The sequence below is a fragment of the Drosophila erecta genome, unplaced genomic scaffold (assembly GCF_003286155.1).
Source record: "Drosophila erecta strain 14021-0224.00,06,07 unplaced genomic scaffold, DereRS2 tig00000021-arrow-pilon, whole genome shotgun sequence".
Classification (NCBI taxonomy): Eukaryota; Metazoa; Arthropoda; class Insecta; order Diptera; family Drosophilidae; genus Drosophila; species Drosophila erecta.
Window position 1 is genome coordinate 22,294,471 of NW_020825198.1, and position 22,621 is coordinate 22,317,091.

General features: G+C 47.6%; 1 protein-coding gene across 2 annotated transcripts in view; it reads right to left on the bottom strand.

Annotated features, from left to right (window-relative positions):
* LOC6544136 (teneurin-m) overlaps nt 1-22,621 on the bottom strand; it is a 113,574-nt gene that overhangs the window by 39,898 nt on the left and 51,055 nt on the right. For both annotated transcript variants that reach the window (XM_001973694.3, XM_015157442.2), the window contains exon 2: nt 6,240-6,419. In XM_001973694.3, coding sequence (XP_001973730.1) covers nt 6,240-6,419 — 180 coding nt within the window. The remainder of the gene's footprint in view (nt 1-6,239; nt 6,420-22,621) is intronic.

A 22,621-nucleotide genomic window follows, 5' to 3' on the forward strand; every position in this document is an offset into this window, starting at 1 on the left:
CGACAAACGTTTAGGGCGATAAAAATGCAGAAACAAAAACATTTCGTTAGTTGCATAAATTTCGTTACATTTTTGTTGCTGCCGCCAGTCCGCTAATAAAACAGCGTCAAAAAAGTGTCGTCGAGGGAGCAACTTGGGGCAAACTGCGCAGAGCCAGGAGAGATGTAGCCAGATAGGAAAGTAAGTTTGTTGCGTGGCCTAAACAAGCTGCGGGGCAGCAACAGCAGCCGCAGGAACGACAGTCATGCGAAAAAGTTTTAAATACACATTTACGAAGGGCAAGGCGAAGTTGTTCCCATTTCCTGCGCATTAAAATTTAAATATTTGAGCCTTCACTTACTTTGCCGTAGCTACCCCGAAAATCTCTCTTTAATCAGGGACCGCAGTTCAATGGCCTCCAAGACGTTGGGGTTCCTCGCACGGCTCTTAATCCTGCCGCAAATCCCACGCCTCGAAATTACACACACACGTGCAACCCCCGTTTGTATCTCTATTTACAAGTTATGTCCCACCTAAAGGTAAATAAAGTTGCAACAAACGCTGCTGTAACTCGCTCGTTGCATGCCACCGAAGTGACGTGCACTCCCTCCTCCGCTCAAAGCGCGCTTGTGGTTTGCCGTACAAATCCCAAAACCATTTCACTAATTGAAATGAATTTTCATACAGCAGAAAGAAGAGCAACAGCAGGATGTGGCGCAACTTGGCTCCTGTATGCAGTTGTGGGTGTGTGTGTGTGTGTGTGGCAGACACTTTAGTGTCGCAGCACAAAATTGCAATGACCTCGGGCACCAACAAAAGCGTTGCAGCCGAATATGGCAAATGTACGGCAAAAGGCAGCTGTGATGCATGACACGTCACAAGATCCATCGTCTTGCACAGTTGAATGACTTATCATCCGGGTGGGAGCGGAAGCCTCAAGAACCTGAATCCTGAATCCTGAATCCAGGCAGTGCTGTCGAATGAAATATGAATTCGGAATAGTCCGGTGTATACATATATAATGCGAGTATATCAAAGTTCTCCTTTTCTGCTGCCAACTCTCACTTGCGTTCTAAAAATATTCCAATTAAAAATTCATATGGAGCAATTTTGCTGCTACTCGGATTTCATTTCCAGCTGGGAGGGTTCCGATCCCCAAAAGGAAAAGGATTCAACCACTCGATGTGTCTCAAGATGCTGGCGGCGAAAGTAAATGGGCGGAGAAAACGCAGCGCCTTATTTTTTGAATAATTGAGCAATATCCCCGTCCTCAGGAATTTTCAAGTTCATAATTATGCGATGGCTGGCTGCACTCGCCGTTCCTGGCCTCCTCCACGTTTATCTTTTGTCACTTCCATTTTTAATTTATTTTGAATAAGCAGAAGAGGCACAAAAGACGTTGCCCAGACACCGTCGGCATTTCCCACAACGGAAGTCACTCCCCACAGCTGCTTGTTTACATTCTCTGCAGCTGGCCGAGCATCGCTGCGTATACGTAATGTCGAGTAATGTGCGCACTCCTTGTGAACGGCGGCCTATTGAAAGGCGTTGAGCGTGGCATGTAAATGCAAAATGGCGACAAAGCGAGCCTGCAGGGAACGCATTCATCCTACTGGCCCCCTCTTCTACCCACTTGTACCCCTCTACCCCAGCTATTCTAAGCCATTGGCTTGGCATTTTTGTTCTGTGCAGCCGGGTAACATTATTTTAATTAACATATTTATATGAGGCGGGGGAACAAACGCCAAGTCACTCTCCACCATACGGCTCGTGTGCGTTGCAATTTTAATTACACACATAGATGCCACAACGGCAAATCTTGTGGAACGAGCAGTGCAAAATGCAATGTTGCCTTCTAAAAATCATAAAAAACTGTTTGCGAAGGGCGAAATCATTAAAAACATATAATTTATGCAGACACCCCACCCTGCGCCACCTATGTCTCATAATTATGCAGCATATAAATGCCACCAGTAAAGACAGCTGCGAAGGATGCTATGGATGCTATGGATGCTATGGATGCTATGGAAGCTGAGGAGGATGCCAAGGATGCTGAGGACGAAGGCAAACATTGTTTTGTTAATGTTCTGCATGACTTCGCTGCATATTTTCGAGGGGAGGCCGGGCCAGGACCAAAGGGATTCAAAGGATATCTGGGCTGGGCCAAGTAATTTCGTGTGCGCACCTGAAAGTATGCTTTAAGAAATTCAGAAGCCCAGACTGGAAAAACTTATGCCTGCGCCCGCCTAATTAAGTCGCCAGAGGAGTGTATTGCAGGTACTTTTAGTTTTTAGTTTCCTCCCAAGTGGACGGGAATTTTAGGTATTTGGGTATTTTGGCAAAGAGCAGATCTTTGGCTGGGCCCCACTTGGGTCGTTAGGTTCAATCGCACTCAATATCAATAAATCCCGCAACAATCTGCATTCAAAAATCAAAGGACACACACATCCACAGTACGGTGGATTCACAAGGACGGGGGCGGGGAACAGCCAGACAGGCGAACATAAAATGCCAATTTCTAGTTGCCAAATGGTTATTGCCTGGTCTATAAATGCAGCAATAGCAACAGCAACAACTGCGGCGGGAGCTGGACTTAAATTCACGTACCAGGACCGGAATGGCCACAGCTCTACCTATGGCCAAAGTCAAGCCCAAAGGCAAAGCCATAGCTACGGCTATATGGCCGTGACCAAATGCATGTGTGCTGATATATGTTGTACGAGTATATGTATGTTCGAGTGTGTATACACCTACGTATGTATACGAGTGTGTCTGGCAAGTTAAGTGCCAAGCGGAACACGAAGGCAATTTGTTGCGTCGCAAAAAACGGCAGCCGAAACGTAGATCGAATGGAAATGGGCTTGGTCCGCCTGCCCCTCCCGCAGATAAAATTAAAATTGTGCGTGAAAAGTGCAGGATAAAGGATGTGGCACATATCCATTCAACGGGCGCCAAGCAAGGGCTCCGTACTTAGTCGGCATAAAATATAAATTACTATGCTGCGCCATAATAAATTTCAGTTTGCGTAAAAACGTTAAATGTATATACACTATACGGGACGAGTGGGCTGCTGCCGCACTGAAACGGTCCAAAAACCCATTATGAATGAATTTAGTAGCAGCAGCAGCAGTAGTGGCAAAAACCAAAACGTGCCGGCTCTCGCTCCGTCCATATCTCTTGGCACCTCCCTTACCACGCCAGCCCCTTATATTTATACAAATTTAAAGCACTTTCTAGGGATCCACGCCGCCCAGACCAATCCAAAAGAGCCGGGGCGGAGGTCAGTTGAGGTTTTGCAAAAATGCTCGCAAATTTACGAGTGTTTCCATGGCTGGAAGCAGTGATAAACCAGAACCAGAACCAGTCGAAAGCAATAACGACCGGCCAATAGACAGTGAACTACGCTCCCAACTCCCAACTCCCAACTCTCGACTTTGGACTCCCGACTTTCGAGTCCCGAGTCTCGAGTCTCGACTGGACAGAGCCAAGCCGGCTGAAGGACACACGGGTGGGCGGAGACAGGAGGCAGGACCTCCCCTGCAGACGCCGGGATGGCCTTAGTCTAGGCGCTTGAACTAGCCGCTCGGCTCGGTTCACTTGGACTGGCCTTTTGGGAGTGTGGCAGCGAGCGGTCAATGACAGCGGAAAGTTTTTCTGCAAACTAACCTCGATAGCCATGAAAAATTAAAGCAACAGGAAGGGGTGGGGAGCACAGACTGCCGCATCAAAATGCCGCAATGGCCTGTTATTATAATGAAAACGTAGCAGGCATCGGCGAGCTATATGGCTGAAAGTTTTAAGGGCAGCGGAAGCCGTTTACATTTGCATGGCCCATGCTCAGTCGACCTTTTCAAGTGCAGGACACGGCGACTGTGCATGTGTGCAGGACCCCTCACAGGTCATTAACAATTTAGGGTGTAAAGGAGCGCGCAATCAGGACGTGAATCTCGGCAGCGTTTTATCAACGCTTTAAGGTGCGCGGCATGGACACTGGAATTGGGATCGGAATCGGAATCGGAATCGGGAGCAGCTGGTGGTTCTCGAATTGCAGCTGAGCAGCGCAGCTGCCTCCCTCCAACTTTTGTTTTGAATGCTCCTTTTTACACTCTGGCTGCGGCAATTTATGCAGCTCCGCTGCTGCAACGTACTCATACTCGTACATATATACTTTTAACTCCTGTCCAAACTTTTGTTTGGCTCCCGGTCGGGATGCGTGTGTATCCAATCGCGCAGAATGCCCATTTTTATATATATTTGCATATGGTGCATAAGCATTTTTTCATCCCGCGCACAGCACCTCGCCCAGCTACACACAATTTTAAGCTGCATACATGGGGACCAGCGTATTACGTACAACATTTTCCCATTTTCCCGGAAAATAACTCATGCTGTAGGCCCCGTTTTCTCCCGGCCTGATTCATTCATTCATTTGCAAGTTCGGCTGCCTGCTCCTCTTCGTTTTTCGGGTGCCAGAAGTCAACAAATAATATTTTCCATAAAAATTGGCACTGGTGGAAAAATTGAAATGAAAATATCCTCAGCTTTGGGGGCGGGGCAGGACAGTGGGGGACGCAGCCAAATGTCCTGTGATTGTATGTGCCTCGTCTGTTTATTCATACACAAGCAGCGATGAGTGAGTGAATGCGTGAGTGTGTGGGCCAACCTGAATCTCAATTTGATATAGAATTTAATCAATATTTGTGTTACGATGACAACGGAGCCCCCGCTGGGCATCCCCCTCTGCTGCATAGTTTGCGGCTAGCAGGTTAGAATGTTTATCAATTTATGCATAAATGCAAATAGAATTTCATAAATAGTCATTTAATTGCACTTTGGGCCAGCAGGTGAGGGACACAAGTGCAGCCTATAAACGATATTCAAAATGCAAATTGGCGGACAGAAAGAACACTTGGGCAGTGTCATATGCAAAGTCCATCTGCCGCACCAATGTGCCACTGCCACATTAAAGTGCCCCGAGTTCCGGCCAAAACTTCACATTAAATCCAGGCCACAATCGGCTAAAACACGAAACTTTTGAAAGCACAGGCGAACGCCCAGCTGCGTTGCAAATGCCTTGTATAAAAAATGAGTACAACTCACACACGCAAAATTATGTGGCACGCAGCAAAATCAAGACAAAGCTTGGCATACATACGATAACACGGCGAGTTGGTGTGTGTGTGTGTGTGTGTGCGAGGGTGTGTATTTGCACAATGCAAAAGAAAACAAAAGCTGCACAAAGCAAATACATATGCAGGCCAAAGCAGTGGCAGCAGCCCGAAAGTGTGCTACACAAATGTGTACGCACGATTCTGGTGATTCTGGTGATTCTGGTGGGCGGTGCATGATGAGCGGCAAAGGACGGTGGGCGTGGCACGGTGCAACATGTGCTTTGTTTAGTTATTTTCGTTACTTTCTCGCATTTGCTGATATTTCAGAATATGCAGCGCAGAGAAGAGCGAAATGCATCAAGGCTCCGCCGCCTGTCCGTCGATATGGCCCCATTCAATTAATAGACCCATAAATGCTCCACCCTTCAGAACGCCATGTGTGAGCCGCAGTTGTTTGTCAGTTTTTTCCAGGCTTCTATTTAGGCCCCTGCGGTCATTTGGCTTTTTTCGGTTTGTTGGGCCGCCGCCGCTGCCGCTGCTGTTGCCAACCATTTTCACTCCACTTCGAATGTTTTTATCCCCAAAGCCTGCTTGCGGATATGCATAGAGCGAAAACACAAACAAACCAACTCTAACCGAACCGAACCTCACGGAACCGAACTGAACTGAACTGAGAGCCCAGAGGAAAAAGGGCCAAGAACATTGTTGGAAAAACAATAAATGGCAAATGTATGGCGGCATTTTAGGCGCATGGCGTTTGGGAAACAAAAGAGCTGAAAATTTGCAAAATGCTGCGGCCTTTCCCTTTTCCGCCGGTTCAAATTTTCTTTTTGTGCTTTGCATTTTTATAGCAATATGGCAAATGGAATTTTTGTGCACGATGCGAGCGCTAAACATTTAAATGAGTCAAGTGGCTTTTTGATGGCCGCCGCGGAACGGGCAGGTTTTTGGCTTTTTTGGGCTCGCTGCGGGATGGATTTGCATATGGCTGAAAAAATTGCTTTGCGGAAGCTTTTAGACAGCCAGAATGGCGGGCGAGAAAACGAGCGGGCGCTCGAGCGGCACACTTTCCAAATGGGATTTGTGCGAGTATGCAGATGGTGGGCTGGGTTTGGGATTGGAGATAGCGATCTATCGGGCTTTACTCACTTAGATTTCCACTAGGAATGTAAACGTTGCCCGATGGCGTTCGCACCAAACAAGATGGCTCAAAGTCAACGTCATTGGGATTGTTAACGGTTAAACGACCATTTTGCATGCGACTCATTGTCGGATTACGCGGCGGAACATCCGGTGGTGCCGTTGGCGTGACTCCTTCCAGGAGGAAGCCTGAAAATAGGTTGCAAAACGAAAATATGGGGAGCATTAGTCGGGCGTGCCACAAATATTTGCACTGCACTAAGGTACTTATATCGAACGTCTATTTCTAGCTTAATTGCATTGCGGTACCGGTGCGGCGCAATGGGAAAAATAAACGATGATAAATCACATTTTTTGCACCCTTTGCCGTCTTTTCTCGTTTTGCATTCACTGTGTGAATGGCGAAATCATTGCACATTTGACACTAAAAGTATTTCGTGAATTTTTAAAATACAAATGGATTTGCTAGGACGGGAGAGAGCTGCAATCAGTTCGCATTGAAAGCCAGGCACAAAAATCAGGCGAAAGGAACAAATCGAAATGAAATTATTTAACAGCATAGCAAATTCAATTTATCCCCCCTTTTGCACCCCCCTCCCACTCCTTTCGGGCATTGCTAAACAAACAAACACGGAAAGCTTGAATGGAAATGCGATATGGGGGTGGTGTGGCAGGGTGGCGGAAGGAATAGATACAAAACTCTAAAAACTGAAAATTACCAGGCAAAAGGCAATTTCCAATTCGAGTAACAAGATATAAATAAAAATAAGAGAAAAACATTCAAATGAAATTCAATTTGCCGCGCTCAAAAATTTCAATGCAGATGAGAAGGCGACGCTGAGCACGAGGACGACGAAATTCGAGGGCCAACATGCCTTTGATTCTCACCCACACATAGCGGCACTCTGGGGGTGTCGATGTGTGCGTGCGTGTTCTCGGGCTTTTGTGTGTGAGTGTGCCTCTCCATCCGCTCCATCCTGTTCGCTCCTTGCGCTGTAATAAATTTCAAAAGCATTCGCATTCACTCGCATAGAAAATTTTAAGCTCATTTGTAGGCTTAAAAAGCATTTCGATGGCTGGCCCTGGAGGGGATTCGAGTTTGGATAGGATGCGAAGGAGCACGGCAAACAGGATGCTCAACAAATTCAGACGCCAAAAGCGAAGGAGGACAGAATAGCGGAAAAAAATGGCCAATAAAAAGCGGCAGCAAACGGAAGCGCCAACGGCCAAGGAACCAAATTTCAAATTTGTTGAGATTTGCCGGGCGCGAAAATCGTATCCGTCGTCCCACTCCAAACGGCCATTTCCAAATGCGCCTCCGCGCCCGTGTGTGTGTGTGTGTGTGTGTGCGTGTGGCTTAGTTAGTTGCTCCTGGGAGCTCCTTGTAGAGCCGTTGGCGTAATCGCATTGCGCTAGGCCGAGACAATTCCAGTTTTTCCTGCTGCCGTTTCGCAAAGCTGGACCAGGGGGCCAGAAGAATCTGGGCGCACAAGTAGCCACTGGCCTCTCTGTGGGAAATTTAAGCTGCGGAAAATATGACACCAACTTGTCTGCTCGGACGAGATGCTCGGCCTGCTGCCCGGATTGCCGCAGGACCTGCGCATTATCGTTATAATGAAACGTGGCCCACACCAACGGCGGCGGCGGAAACAACAACAAAGCGGGACAGGAGGTGGCAGGATTTGGACCCGACTGCCTGCCAGCAAAGATTATTTCACGCGGTTAAACACAGCAGCAAAAGCAGCGAGAGCAGCAAAAGTTGGCCCAAAAATGTTCACTTAAAATTGGCAGCGGCAAAGTTGTTCTGTCGGTCGGTCATCTGTGATTAAAACTGGGCGGGGAATATTTGTGGACTTTTGTCTTTGCTTTGCGTGTAATTAGATTTCGGATTTAAGGCGCTTATTGTTCGTGAACAGAGAATGGATATTGAAAATGACCCGGATTGGGTTCTGGGCGTATGAGTGCAATATAAACCATAAACTGCCACTCGCATTTACCCCGCATTCAAGAACTGAGAATTAGCCAAACAACTTAGCCTCCTTAGCCTCCGTATTGCCCTTCAATTATATAATCATAAAGCGCAAAAGTTAAGCTAAAGTACCTAACCAAGCCCCATTTGCATGCACAAGCGATGACGTTATTTGAATACACATAGCATCTGTGGAGACGGGGAACTGAAGGGAGTTTGTGGCGCACAGCATGCATTAGACTAATATTAAGCAATAGTAGAGCGAACATTCCCATTCCCTTAGTGTGGGTATATTGGCACTTTTGATCGGCCATACTTTAATTGCAGTGAAGAATATGCTTTCGGGACAGTCGAAAAGGTCTGCCGCTACCCTTGTGCTCCGTACCACATGCTGGGTATGCTTTATTCGTTTTCCTTGTGCTGGCCAAGTCAAGGGCTTAGCCAAATGGCAAAAAAAAAAAAAGACTACAACGATGACAATGCCACGAAACGGGCTAAATGAAAGTGGCTAACATAGAGGATTCTGCACTGGTCGTTTCTGCTGTCGCCTGTTTGCCTGCCAGTTGGCATCCGCATCCACATCCACATCCACATCCGCATGCAGATCCGCATGCACATCCGCATCCCCATCCGCATTTATATCCTCATGCAGACAGGCGTAGAGGAGCTGCCATGAACTGGGAGCCAATGCGAATGCCAAGCGACCACTTAAAGCTCGGTCGGTGGCAAGCAGCAGGAGAAGATGTGGCAGGATGTGCCAGGATGTGCCAGGATGGGATGGCATGAGGCTGAAACTGAGGCATCCAGACTTTGGAAGGAGCACAGAGCACAGCCAGGCGAATGAACAACGGGCATCTACTGGGAATGGCGCTGATAAGCAGCTTATCTTCATTTCTACAACCCCCAGCGTTTATTTTTCCCCTCTGCTGTTTGTTTGTTTGTGTTGTTCCTGTTGTTGTTCCTCTGCCGGCGCTTCTCTTGCCTTGTCATTTTGAATGCGAATGCGAATGCGATGTAGTTGTAGCGTGGCGCTGTAGTTGTTGCCGCTGCTGTTTTTAGGGTACGCAAAATGTGTAATGGCATTTCGTCAGGCGGAGCATGAAAAAGCGAAGCGAGCTTTAGTGATAACCAAGGGCGGGCTAGTGGGTGGCAGTGGGTGGCCAGTGGGCGTTGGAGGCTGCGGAGGCAAGTGCTCCCCCTGTGTGTATGCGACAAAGCGAATTCTCCTGCATGGCTTGCTTTGCCTTCTTTACAAACATCCCCCTCTTGCTCTCTTTTTTGGGATGGTTTTTTGGCTTGCATTTTAATGCTTTTATAATGCACTCTCCCGAAATGCAAAATCACCGAAAATGGCGAGAAGTATGCGGCAAGTTTCCGGCTGAATTAAAGAGACTTTAGCGGCCAGAAGGCCAGGGCAACTTCAATTAGGGATACCGCATTATCGGAACTGGAATGCAAACATTCGAGCAGCACAAGCACCCGCTGCCGATTGAAATATGTTAATTAAATTAAGGGCTGGGTGGGGAATCGAAAAGCGACACCAGCTGCTTGTGGCATGCCAACAATGGGCAGCGGGGGCATGCCAACACCTTCGGCAGCAATGCTTCCTCCACCCCTGCCCTTCTCCCTTGACGAGAGAGAAATGTAAAGCACTTTTGGTATGACAGCTGAAATGTCAGTTAAGCATGAATTGCTGCCAGCAGAGGGTGAAGCTGCAAGCTGGAAGCTGGAAGCTGGGAGCTGGATGCTGGAGTAATGAGAATGAGGCGACCTGAGCCGGGTCCGGACTCCAGACTCCGGACTGCGGAGTAGGTCCTTGTTGCGCTCCCAGGTGGGCGGCGCAAACTGACAACTGCTGAAACGCCTTTTAACTACAGTTTCGTTCGTTCTCTGATTGTCCTGTTTTCCTTCTGCCCGAGTTAAGTGAGTGAGAAACGAAAGATAAAGATGCCAAGCGGGAAATTGCATTGCAGTTGGGACCAGGAAAAGGTGATGACAATCGCTTAATCGATGGGGAATCCTTTTTCTAGCTCATTACGCTGCAGCAAGCGCCCGGCACCATCCATAATAACAATAATCCAGAGGGACACAAATGATGACTGGTAGAAGCAAGCATTGAATAAATGCAAGTGCCCATGTGTGCTACACTGCGTATACGCAACGTGTACAGGGAGTGCTATTTTTTGTCGTGATGGGCAGGATGGGCAGGATGCTGCTGCCATTTTGTTGATAAGCAACAGCCACAGACAGCAGGGCAGATGCAAAGGGAAGCAAACAAAAGGCGCCTAAACTGACAATTGGACGCTTTGTTTATGGCGTGTCTGTGTATTAGAGCCCTGGGTGTGTGATTGCATCCAGTTACAGGCCGAGTTTGACCTGTCTCCGCCCCTCGGGGGGCGGGGGGCGCAGCATAATGCGGGCCATCTGTATGCGTGTACAGTCTCTGTTTGTATTTGCACCAACACAGCCGCACTGCTTTGTATCTCTGTGCGTGTCCGTGTGTGTTTGCACCGCCTGCGCCTGACATATAAATAGAGCCGGCACACACACATTAGCACAAAGTTGTCAAACTTTACTGGGAAACTCCTTGTACCGGCACGGTCAAGTAATTCCTCGGCATAGGTAAATGTGTACAGTTTATTAAATTTGGGTCCCGACCGAACTGGAGCTAAAGCCAAAGCTGCCCAACTATTTATGTCGCCTGTCATGTATGTACCTTCCTCCCCACACAACAACACACACAAACACTTACTACTACCAACACACATGGGCCATTGTGCGTCATTTGCAAAGCCATGCGCATCCACAATCTTTGTTTGTCAAAGTTTTGCACTCGCCTAGGAGATTTATTTAGTCGGGCTCACAAAACTTGGATTTACTTCGACACAATTGTCAGCTTAGTCACGTTTCATGTGTCGACGGATACAGATCCAGGCGACCAGGATATATGGCCAGGATATATGGAGGAGCAGAGAGAAAGAAGCTACGCTAATGCTAAACACGACATAAAGGTAAAAAGCCAAAGGCACGCGATGCGAATATTTTAACGGGCCAAAAGGAGAACAGAAGGAGCCGACGAGGAAAAACAAGAAGTTGTTTGCTTTAGTTTCAATTTTGTGTGCTAGTTAACCTCAGCCTTAGTGCGCGGCCAGGTTTCTCGCTGCTGGCGAGGATCAAACTTTGATTCGAGCCTGTTTTCTGCCATGTTGTGCTTCCGCAGAGCCCTTGGGGCTGACGGGTAACTCCATCCTTCTGCATCTGCAGCGTGCTGTAGCATACTCTGCGGCGGGGTTAATCGAATTTCAGCAATGACCCGGTGTGCTCATGGGGAGCCACCATCCATATCGACCCAGAAACTAGCTCTGACAGCTTTTGAGGGTCCTGCCCACCGCCAGGGCGGAGACGAGATGTGATGGCGCGCTGCTTAATTGATTTTGTGGCATGCAAAGTTCAGCAGACGACGGCCCCAAAACCGCAAGCCACCGATTTGAGTTCATTTTTTTCGTCCCCACCCGAAACTTCCCTGCTTAGTGGCGCCTCCCCGCTAATCCTATTAGACGATGTCTCAGCGCTCAGCGCTCAGCGCTCAGCTCTCAGCCCTGTGTGTCGCATACTTTGCGGTTGCCACTCTGCCGTGTCATGCCTGCCGCCCATGTTTAGGTAAGCCTTTCTGCCACCAAAAATAGGGAGAACAAGTAATAGTCTTTAAGCGGCAGTCTTAAAGCGCCAGCCCGATTGCGGGCCTGGCATAACTTCTGGCTCTTTGTCAAGCGGGAAAGTAATAAACGTCAAGTGACAGTTTCTGAAAATTGCAAGTTCTGAAGATTTATTTGCTCCGACGCAGCCCAGTAGTCAAAAGTTTTCGGGCAAATGAATGGTGGAAAAAGCGGCGAAACTGAAATCTAATTTAACGCTTTATTTGACACATTTCCCAATGCAAGTTGCCAGTGGAAGTTCCGCCGAAAGTGGGTCGGCTCTTAGCCATTTCTTTGCCTTTTGCCATTTGATTCGGTGGAAATTATACCGAAATTATACACAAGCATTGCAATGCACGGCCGTGTGGGTGTGTGTAAGTGGAGGAAATGCAGCGAAAACTTTTGGCCGGATGCCGACCGAAAGTAGGCTATAGATAACTGCCATTTGCTTGTGGCTCATTAACATTTCAAAGTGGCAGCGAAGGGGCCAAAACACACACTTTTCAGGCCATTTCGCTCTCACTCCGCCATAATTCACGGCATGCCAGGCGTGCCTAACCTTCTTCGCTATACGTGTCGTAATGCCAGCCGAGCTGCTTGACATTTTTCGCGAACGCCTTCAGTTATGCATTACATTTTCCCGGTTGGCAAGAGAGAGAGAGAGAAAGAGAGAGAGCGAGAGAGATAGAGCCAGCGATTGGGGGCGCCATTCTGTGCGGCCCCTTCGCATCCCCAACACGAAAGAAAGCCTACAAACAAATTAAGCAGAAAATAAAAGCTTTATCTGCACGCCAGTGCATGGGTGTTTGTGGGTGGGAAAACTTAAAAACAAGGCTGAAAGCGAAAGAGAAAGAGAAAGCCCGTAGTTTCCTTAGCCTCCTGCTCCTGCTCCTGCTGCTGCAGCCGCCGGAAAAGTGCAGGCAGTTAAGCACTTTTGTCTCAATGAGTGTCAACAAGCGACCCGAGGAGGCGACGCGACACAAGTCAAGTGTGACACACCCATGCGAGTCAACACAGTTGCGGTCGCAGAAATAGGAGCGATGCCAGGCCTTAAGAAGGGTAGCTTATTTTGTTATCTGTTGACCTAGAAACTAAATTGACATTTGGCCTTAAAATAAAAACTGTGTTCACTCACGATGGAACTCACGATGACTGCAACACGGCGTATGATAAATTTCCCCATTAATTCGTAAACTATAGTATCGCTGCAGCACTACTGTAAAAGTGTGCGGACAAAATAGAGAAAAAGTAATCGCTCTATTAATGAGCCCCGGGCCAAGTGCAACAAGCTGACAACATGACCTAGCCTAACCCTGCTATTTGGCTCGGTTTCCCTTGCTTCTGTGTGGGTGTGCCTGGGTTCGGACCACTCGAGGGCTTAGTTTGCGGCTAGATATGGTCTTCTGCTGCTGCTTGGCGAGCTCTTTCCTTTGTTTCGCCTCAAACAATGGCTGCTTATAAGGAGGAAATGGGCGAAATGGGATTTCTGCGAGGCGAAAGCCTTCAGTTTTGGCTGCCTTTACAATTCCCAACTGGTTGAAGCAATTAGAACGATTTTAATGCTCTCGTGCTCGTATTTTTTCCGCTCTTTGTTCAAAGGAACTTTTCTATTTTGATTCAAATTCTAATTGGATTCCATCTTTGGCAGCCATCTCATTCAATTTGCCAGCTGACAAAAGTTGCTATGCAAACGCGAAACATGAACGACCTGGGCCACAACAACAACAACAGCAACAACAGCAAATCATTATTGAGGTACAACAACAATATGGCACCAGAGAGTGGAAAACTTCCCGTCACGTGGGGTGAGCCCGAAAATAATGCGAGTGTATAGAAAAGTTTTCCGAGGAGGCAATGAAAAGTAGCAGGGGTACTTTTTTTTGATGGAATGTCTGCCATGTATACATTACAAGTTTCGCGTTACGAATGTGGGAAAATCGCTGGGGCAAAAGGGGGCGGGATGGATCGGTTCCCTCATCTCCATCTCGGTTTCCATCTGGGCAACTTTAATTGGAGCGACTTGAAAGCAAAGTTTTCATTCTATTTCCATGTCGCCTTTCTACTCTGAATTGCTTCTGCCCTGGTCAAGTGGCCCTTTGTGTAGATTTTCAGCTTTGAGCTTTGTCGTTTTGTTTATTTATTACTCGCTCCGATTGCCAAAGTCCAAACGGACAGAGGGTCTGCTGGCAGGCCCTTCATCTTTCCTAATATAATTTAAATTTCCAGCACTGCTCTTTTGTCGGATTCCTTTCTCTTTAGCTTTTAGTGGGCTTTGGAGAGTCGTTAAATTTTTGAAGTTCCCTCCCAGCTTCAACTGACCCTGCTGGCAGGAGCAGTTGAAGTGCCCCAAAATTTAAAAATGTGGCCAAACTTTCGGTTTCTTTTTCCTGCCTTCAAGGGGTGGAAACTTGCGGTTTTATTAATGTTTCTGCTTCTGTTCCTGAGCCCTGAACGTCTTGAGGAACTTTGGCTCCTGCGCAGAGTTTTTCAAGTTTACTTCAGCCCGCTGATCCTGTTTGTGGGGCGGCCAGGGGGAAGCAGAAGCCATTGCAGAAAGCGCAAAGTTTCTGCCTGGTAATTATGCTGCGTGGGAAGCAGCAAAGTGGGCTGTGAGGCATGTGAATAATGATGTTGGCTGGTGGGAGAATATTTCTCTCTAATTTGCCGTTCCAATCGCAACACTCTGCCGCTTTGATTGCATTTCTTTCCAAATTAATTTAGTCATATGGCTGCACAAAAAATGAAAAGTAATGTTAAGCTGCAGTGCAGCAATGGTAAAGAAGGCACCACTGGCCAACCTGGAGCCTATGCTGCTGCATTATGCAAAGCAATTAAAATGTTGCAGAGGCTCCGCCGCCGCAGAGCCGCCACCAAATGTTGCATAACTTGAGGCGCACACTCACACACTCGCACACTCGCTCCCTGGTAAACAAACAGTTGACTTTTAATGGCATGCAAGGGGGTAGTGCGCGTAGCAGCTGTGATTCGCAGGCCAGCCCGTGATTAAGGAAATTGTTGAAAATGTTAACCAAGCCAACGACCGACCGCCCTGCTGCTCCCACTTGTCTGCTCTGCTGACCTGGTAAAAGACTATAAAAATGCAGCTAGCTACTGCGCCCGCCATTAGGCAACATATTGCAGTCAAGGCCTTTGCTGCATGCATTTTTTAAATGCTCTCCTCTTCCGCTCCTGCCCACCGTGTGTTGCATGCCTCCGACAGCCGCATGTGGCACAAACGGAAGCTGCTGTTTGGCTCGCATAAATAATAACAATGGCAGGAGACGGTGGGCGGTGGGTGGTGGGTGCGGCTGGTGGCTGGTTGGCTGTGGGCGGTGGGTTAGTGGGCGTGGCCAGGCACCAGCACGTGTACCAAGCTTGTTTGCTGGCTCTGCTGCTTCTGCTGCTGTCTTTATTGAAACTATTTTCACAGAGTTTAAGCTGTGCGGGTGTATGTGGTGTATCTTTGTGTATCTTTGTGTACACGTGTTCCCGGGTGTTTTCTATCTTGTTTAAAAATTGTTGGCCATTTGGGTGCTGCTGCTGGTACATGTGTTTACCCAGTTACTTTGGCTTATTGGCTTCAACTGGCAGCTTTAAAACGAAAGTGAGCTGGCCGACAAAGAGGGGGGAAATCAAAACTAGTGTGTTGCTCTATCCATTAATTATTTTGAAACGAATTGTGTACGGATAAGAATGCGCAGTTGGCCGGAGTTTAAATTCACGTTGATGAAATTGCAATCCAGTGAGGAATTCATCAACAAACATAGCTACAAATTTAAAAGATAGATTAATGAGAACGGTCCCTTGATGCATACTGAAAACTAATAATGAATAAGTTTGACAAGTTGCTTCGTTGTGTTAAATTACATTTGCTTGGCTTAAAGTCGAAAAGTGCACTGGTGCTGATTGCTCGTGTAATAATTTAATTTGTTACACACTGCGGCTAACCGCATTTGGTTTATTTATTTTATTCAACTGCTGAATTTGTTTCTTTTTGGGGGTTTTGTGCCACTGTCAGTTGCAGGATACGTTTCCCACCATTTTATTGTAATGCATTGCAAACAGTTGTTGTTTATTTGCGAGTGTGCCTGAACATTTATAAATATTTTTGATGCATTTCATTTGGCAGGCGAACTCTGTTTTTGCCAGCAAATGTTATGGCCAAGTGACACTAGGAATCACAGGCATTTATTCAGCTAGAAAAATAAATGAGAAAACAAAATCAGCACCTGCACCTGATTGAAAAATTTTGAAATTACCCAAGACTCGATGGACCAGGCTGTTCAACTTTCGTTTCATTGTCCATCGAATGTGGCTCAAATTAATTTAAATGTCTTCCTAATGAATGCTTACAGCCTTCATAACTCTTCTGCCGCCATTCAGATGCTAATAGTAGAAAATGGAAACCAGCCCGGCTTACATAACACGAGAAGTGAGAAGAAATTAGCTGCAGCCAACAAGATGTCCCATCGATACCAAAGATTCGTGAAACATGCCAACTGTCATGTGGCCTGACACCTGCCGCACAACATTTGTCTCCATTTTCCTAACTCCACTGGCCAATTATCGTTTATTTATACTGCAATCCGCGGGTCTGTGGGTCGCGCAGCGTGAAACTGTGAAATGGATTTCGAATTGATATGCAGATGCTGTTGCTGGGGAGAAATTTGACTGAATTATTGATACAAATGCAGTTTTTCCTCGATTGGGCGCACAGCAGGTGCCGCGGCCGACTTTTCAACCTCTTCGAATGTTGCACAAGCTGCAGCTCCACCTGGTGGCCGCCCAGAAAAACAATCAAAAGTCGCTCCTACCAAATTCTCCATCCAAATCAGGCCTCGTCAGTACAGTACAGAGGCCATCCTTTTGGCAGGCCCCACAAATTCTGTGTAGGAAGCATCTGAATCTGCTCCTCATCCCCAAGGCCATCTCCAGCCCCATCCCCATCCCCATGCCCATCCTCAGCCTGCTGTCGTGTACAGTAGCCGCAAGCACATGTCAGACAAGGAACTGGCAGCGGGCAACAAGGAACACGAGTCGAGGTCTCCAGCTAATGGCTTTCTGGCTCCCAAAGCCGCGAGTTTCGGTTGCCAGTGGAGTTGGGACTCCAACAATCGAGGCGTATTCACATTTTTTGCTTGTGCTAGATGATAAAAACGCAGCATGCGAGGCGGACTGGGAATATACGAGTAAATGAAATAAATTGCTGCGCAGGCGCAGCGGACGAGACGGAGTTGCAGACAATGCACATGCCGGGAGGAGCAGCAATTTGAATGAACGTGCCTCCGTTCATTGCCTTCGCTGCCCTGCCTTTCCCTTCCCACCAAACCCTACACATTTCCATTCCCGAAAAGTACGCCGGCGTGATAGGCTGTTCCAGGGGAGCATTCTGGAGCAGCCCATGCCGTGTCACGTGGTCAGCACCGTTCTCATTGGAGTGCGCAACAGTTGCAGGAGGGAGAACGGGGGGAACGCCTTCATGCAACTCCTACGGCTTCATTTGCCATTATCTGGTTGCAGCTCCAGCTCCTCCGCTCTGCTGCGGCTATTTAGTTGGCTTTAATTTATCGCTGCAAACATGTTGCGGATATCTTCCCTGCTGCAAGCCGCAGCTTACATTGCTACACCTACAATGCCACGGGGCAAGGCAATTGTCCAGTTGCTTCGCGATCATAAAGTGCCGCACGCCCTCGCCTCGCATGCAAATATGACGCTTTTCCCCTGCTGCGCTGGCTACTTTATTTACTTATTGAGTTTTATTGTGGTTATCTGCCGTTGTTAGGTTATCATTATGTTTATTGCAGTCATTGTTCGGCATCTAGATGCTGCGTGGGCCACAGACTTTAAGACTTTCCAGCCGGAGCGGCTCAAATTGATCATGTCTCGCTGTCTATTTGAGGGTTCATTTGTATGCCAAAACAGTTCCGATGGCTCACTTCCCGCCCTCGGCTCAGCTCTGGAGCCAAGCGAAATCGACTAGTACAAATGCTGGCCGGCTTATCTGCACATGCCAGGACTCCAGGAGCCGCACAGACTTGGCAGTGCTTACCACTTTCAGTGCACTTTTGTTGCCCGGCTTCCGGTCAACGAACTAAACCGATTCCGGGCAGCCAGGGGCTCCGGAGCCCGGGGGTCCAGGATTTATGCCTTATGCTTTGCTTGGACTTGGGCTTGGTCAGAGCTTATAATCTGGCCACTGGAATCGCTATGCAGCGGCAGCTGGGGCAGGAGCAGGAGCTGGAGCCGGAGATCCTTCACTCGACCACTACACAGCTGCACTTAATTTAGCCTTAATTAATTGACCTGCAGAGGAGTCGAGTATTTCCTTCTACCCGTCCCAACCCACTCGAAAGCTCCGCAGCTCTTACTTGCACATTTTTTGCTTGCCGGTTTTGCGCAAATGTTTTGTGTGCATGCAAATCGTTCATTCCCACATTCATTCATTCAGCCAGTCAGTCAGCCAGTCAGTCAGTCAGCTAGCCATTGAGTTGGTCCGTGGCCAGCTCCATTCAGTTCCAAGTGGCGGTGCCAACCACTCGAGTGGCCCACTTGAGCAGGACTTGGCCCAGGCTCACTTCTTTTCAATTTGAATTTTATTTTTATATAGCCGCTCCGATTCACGCATTGTTGGTCGGAGTCGAGATCGACGTTCTGATAGGAGTACGCGATACTTCGCGGTTAATTCGTTTGGCTTAAGTGGAAGGGCCGCAGATCGATAAACAAATTTGTTCAGCTAGGTCGAACGGACCGGTGCTCAAGCCCTTCGCTCTTAATAAATAACGTCTTTAATTAATAGAGCGGCCGAGGCAGCGCAGGATGGGAAGATGTGGCAAACTGGGTCAACGGTTTCGTGTGAATGCCGCATTACGGCCAGCTGGACTGCCGGACAGCAACTAATTAAACCAAGGGCATCTCTGGATAAGAGCCAGCGGAACCGGCAGATTCTGAAGCACTCAGCTCTACTTTGGGTCCACCAACGCCCCCCTCGCCCCTATTCTCCATCTTCTGGCCAACGATGATGACAGCGGCGCTGTTGTTGAACTCATTCGCAGAACACTTAATGCTCACTAATGAAATGTCAGCTTAAGTCATAACTCAAATGCAGCACACAAAGCGGTCTGCAGACTGCTACCCACATTCTCCTTCCGCGCCAGAAACTATGACAAGCTTTTGGCCTGACCATTGGCTTTTTAAATATGACATGCATTTGCGGGATTTATACGAGTGTGTTTTGGGTCTCGGTGTCTCTAGTGTCCGATGTAATTGATAAGTTTTGTTTCCTGTCCGCCATTTTTGCTTACGCGGCTAAGGGAGATTGATGATACCTTGAAGGACTTTCCGGAGCACCCACCCTCCGATTCCGGCTGAACTGGAGCTTTTTCGGATAATTGTAGTCTGCTCGAATGAAATGATGAAAAGTTTTCGCAAGTCCTTGCCACTGCCACTGCCACTGCCACCCATCTGTCCGCCAGTTGATTGATGAATTGATAAATATCTAGTTGAGAGCCGGCTCCGGGTGGCCAGGGCCCCCACTGCCGCGAAGATTGCTACAGACAGCCAGATAGAGGCATCCTTATATCCTTATTATTATTGCGTTATTATTAAAGCGTTTTTAATGCTAAATGTCAAATGCAGGACAGATAAGCAGACCCGAGCTGTCAATGCGCCAGCATCCAGGATAAATGGTGCTCCTGTAGCCGGGGAAAAACTTCGGGCTGTGGGCTACAGAGAAATCATTACTAAATGAGCTTGTTCAGTGGGAGAAGGACCTCTGATAGAGTCCTCCCCCATCTCCACGACGTCGTCCCCGCCGCCTGTCTTTGTCTGAGCTGCAAATCCCACTTAAAATCCGCTCCGTTTACGAAAATCTAATGATGATTAATTACCGCCACAGAGTCCGGCCTGCTCCATTGGCATGCTGGTTCCAGTTGAGGTTTCCCCTTCGCCGGGGCAAGTGCTAAGTACGCCGTATAGAGTCGCTAAGTGGGTGGAGCGGCCAGTGGTGGGCACGTGACGCATCGCGATTGCTGAGCTCCGTTCCGAGCCATCTTTGTCCGTGTCCGGCCGTGGGTCATGGCCTTTCACTCCCGCTGTCCTGGTCATTAGTCGCAGTGGAACAAGAAAGTAATTAATATGCCCAACTTTCGATTGCTCGATGGCTGTTACTGTCAGTTGGGGAACTGCTGCAGCTTAGCCAAGGTTAAGTCAAAGTGAAATGTGAGAGTTCTGGATAGTTCTGCACAAAATGCAATAGTGGGCAACAATGCAATAATTGTAGATTATTGCGATGGCCATGGTTGGCCAAGCGGCGGAACCTCATTGTCGAGGCCAATCAACTGCCCGCGGACTGTAACTAACCGGCTCTTTGGGGTCGATTATGTGTCAATTAAAAACCATTTTCTTGCTAATGGCTCTGCCAAAATTACGAAATTTATCGAATTTAGCTTTCCCATAATGCAATCGGTTTAACACGCAATCAAAACTAGCATTCCAAATCAGATGTACAAGCTGGCGCATAAAACATGTTTAGTCTGCCTCCGTCGGTCGCAACAAATGCTGGATGGATGAGCAGTACAAAACGCTAATTTGTTTTTAATACGCGGCATGTACAAGAATTATGGAAACATTATGGATTGCCCCGCTTGATTGGCTGCTCAAAAATTCATAGATCGCCAAGTGTTTCGTCGTTAACACTCCACGCGGAGCTGGAGATTCGGCACCGATGTGGCCGGCCAAGTCGCAGCGTGCTTGGTCTTAACAATGTTATTAAAATTAATATAAATGACTCCCCACAGGCAGGGGGGTTTTGCCATCATTACCATCACTTGGGCTCGGCTCACAGGTAGCGGCTGTCTTGGAAACCGTTCAATGCTCTCTCGCTCCTCAAGAAGTGGCGGTAACCTGGTGCCTGGCCACAGTAATTAATTACACTCGTATAGAGCTCTGTTCTCCTTTTCGAGCCACGTTCTACGAAGAATACGTAAAAAGAAGCGGCTTGTGACCGCCTCTCAGGCCGCCTTCTTCTATTGTTTAAACAATTTTTGTCGGGTGCCCAACATTTGGGCTCAGTCTTCTAATGAGCGGGCTCTGGGTGCGGGGCATAGAAAATTCGCTTGTAACGAGTTTTATTATTGTTAATTAAAATATGGACAGAGCGACGGAGGGAATAGCGCCATTTAAGCCGATTTGGCCTCAGATCAGAGTTGTTTGTTATGGTAACGAGCGTACATTTCATGGCAATTTACGGGCACTTTGATAGATTACAGGTGTAAAACGCTTGCTAATCAATCGAAGCTGGGAGCTAGAGAAAAATCGATGAAATAACCTTCGTTGAGTGGTCGGTCAACCAAATTCTCGTAGATTGTCATTTATATTTCCAAGACATTTGCCAGCCACCATTCTCAACTTTAATTAGCCTCTTTGGCTCAGCTTGGCTCACACTCATTTAGATGATAAGGGACCACAAGGCTAATATTTGAGAGAAATGCCCGATAAAAAGCATACGAAATGCATAGGGGCTGACTATTAATAGCAATAAATTGAATGTGACTCAAGTGCGAGAGCGGTGTGGGTAAGTGTCCCTGTATCTCAGCAGGCAATATTTGCCAGCTTAAATATTCATGTGCGATCAAATAATACCAAGCCATCCACGTCCACATCGACAACAGAACACGGACAGACACCCAGGACTCGCAGGGAAACTCCCTCTGGCAGGACTCATGTATTCGGGGTGCGGTGGAACACCACAAGTTCTAACTTCTTATGCAAAGCCACTTAACAAAAAGCAATTTATTTGCACATAATTTGTCAGCACTGCCGCAGGATATGCGAAAAGATGAGGCCAGAACGGGCGGAGGGGGGGAAGACGCACAGGATTCGAAGTCACTAAAATTACAAATTAATTTTGCCGAGAATTTGCGCAAAAACTACGTTGAAAATATGCTGAGATGCGATTACGATGAAGCAAATCCTCCCCACATTCCTCCCCCCAACACAACCCAACCCAATCCAACCCAACCACCTTCTTGCGCATTTTCCTTTGACTACATAAGATTTCGTGGAGTAAATGAAATGTATTGAATTGACATAAAAGTCGCTCAAGTTAATTCCTCGGATACGTAATTGGTAGGTTTTCCCAGCCCCCAAGGAAACCCCATGCGGCCCCCACTGCCGCCTCCCTCCCATATGATTACGGGGTGGTTGTTGGCTGCCATAAACGGAACCCACAGAAATCCATAGAAACTTTTTCGTTCATTCTTTGGGCCTTTGCACAATGTCAATTTGTTAGCATTTATTGAATTGTGAATTATTAAAGCGAACAAATTGAAATCGTAAGTGTATGGGTGGGCGCTCCCCTGTGGAATGCGCCATGCATGTGTGAATGTGTTCACCGTGTATGTACTTATCTGCGCTTACAGAACTCCATATTGTGCACAAAGCAAAGTCGATTTAGTTGGCCAAATAAGCAAAGGCAGAAAGAAAATTGAAGGCCAAAGGAGAATCGGGAGTGGGGAGAGGAGAATGGCGAATGGCGAATGGCCGAGAGAAAAATAAAGCCGTAATCAGTGAGGTGCAGAGAAGGCACAACGAGATTGAGTTAGGGCCAACAGCTGAGACTGAGGATGGGTCTGCGCCAAGCGCTGAAGGGGAGAGAGTCCTTAAAGGATTTCGCAAAGGTTCTTTAATTTTAAGTTTCTTCTGCCAAGATGCTTTTCCATTTCGCTCGC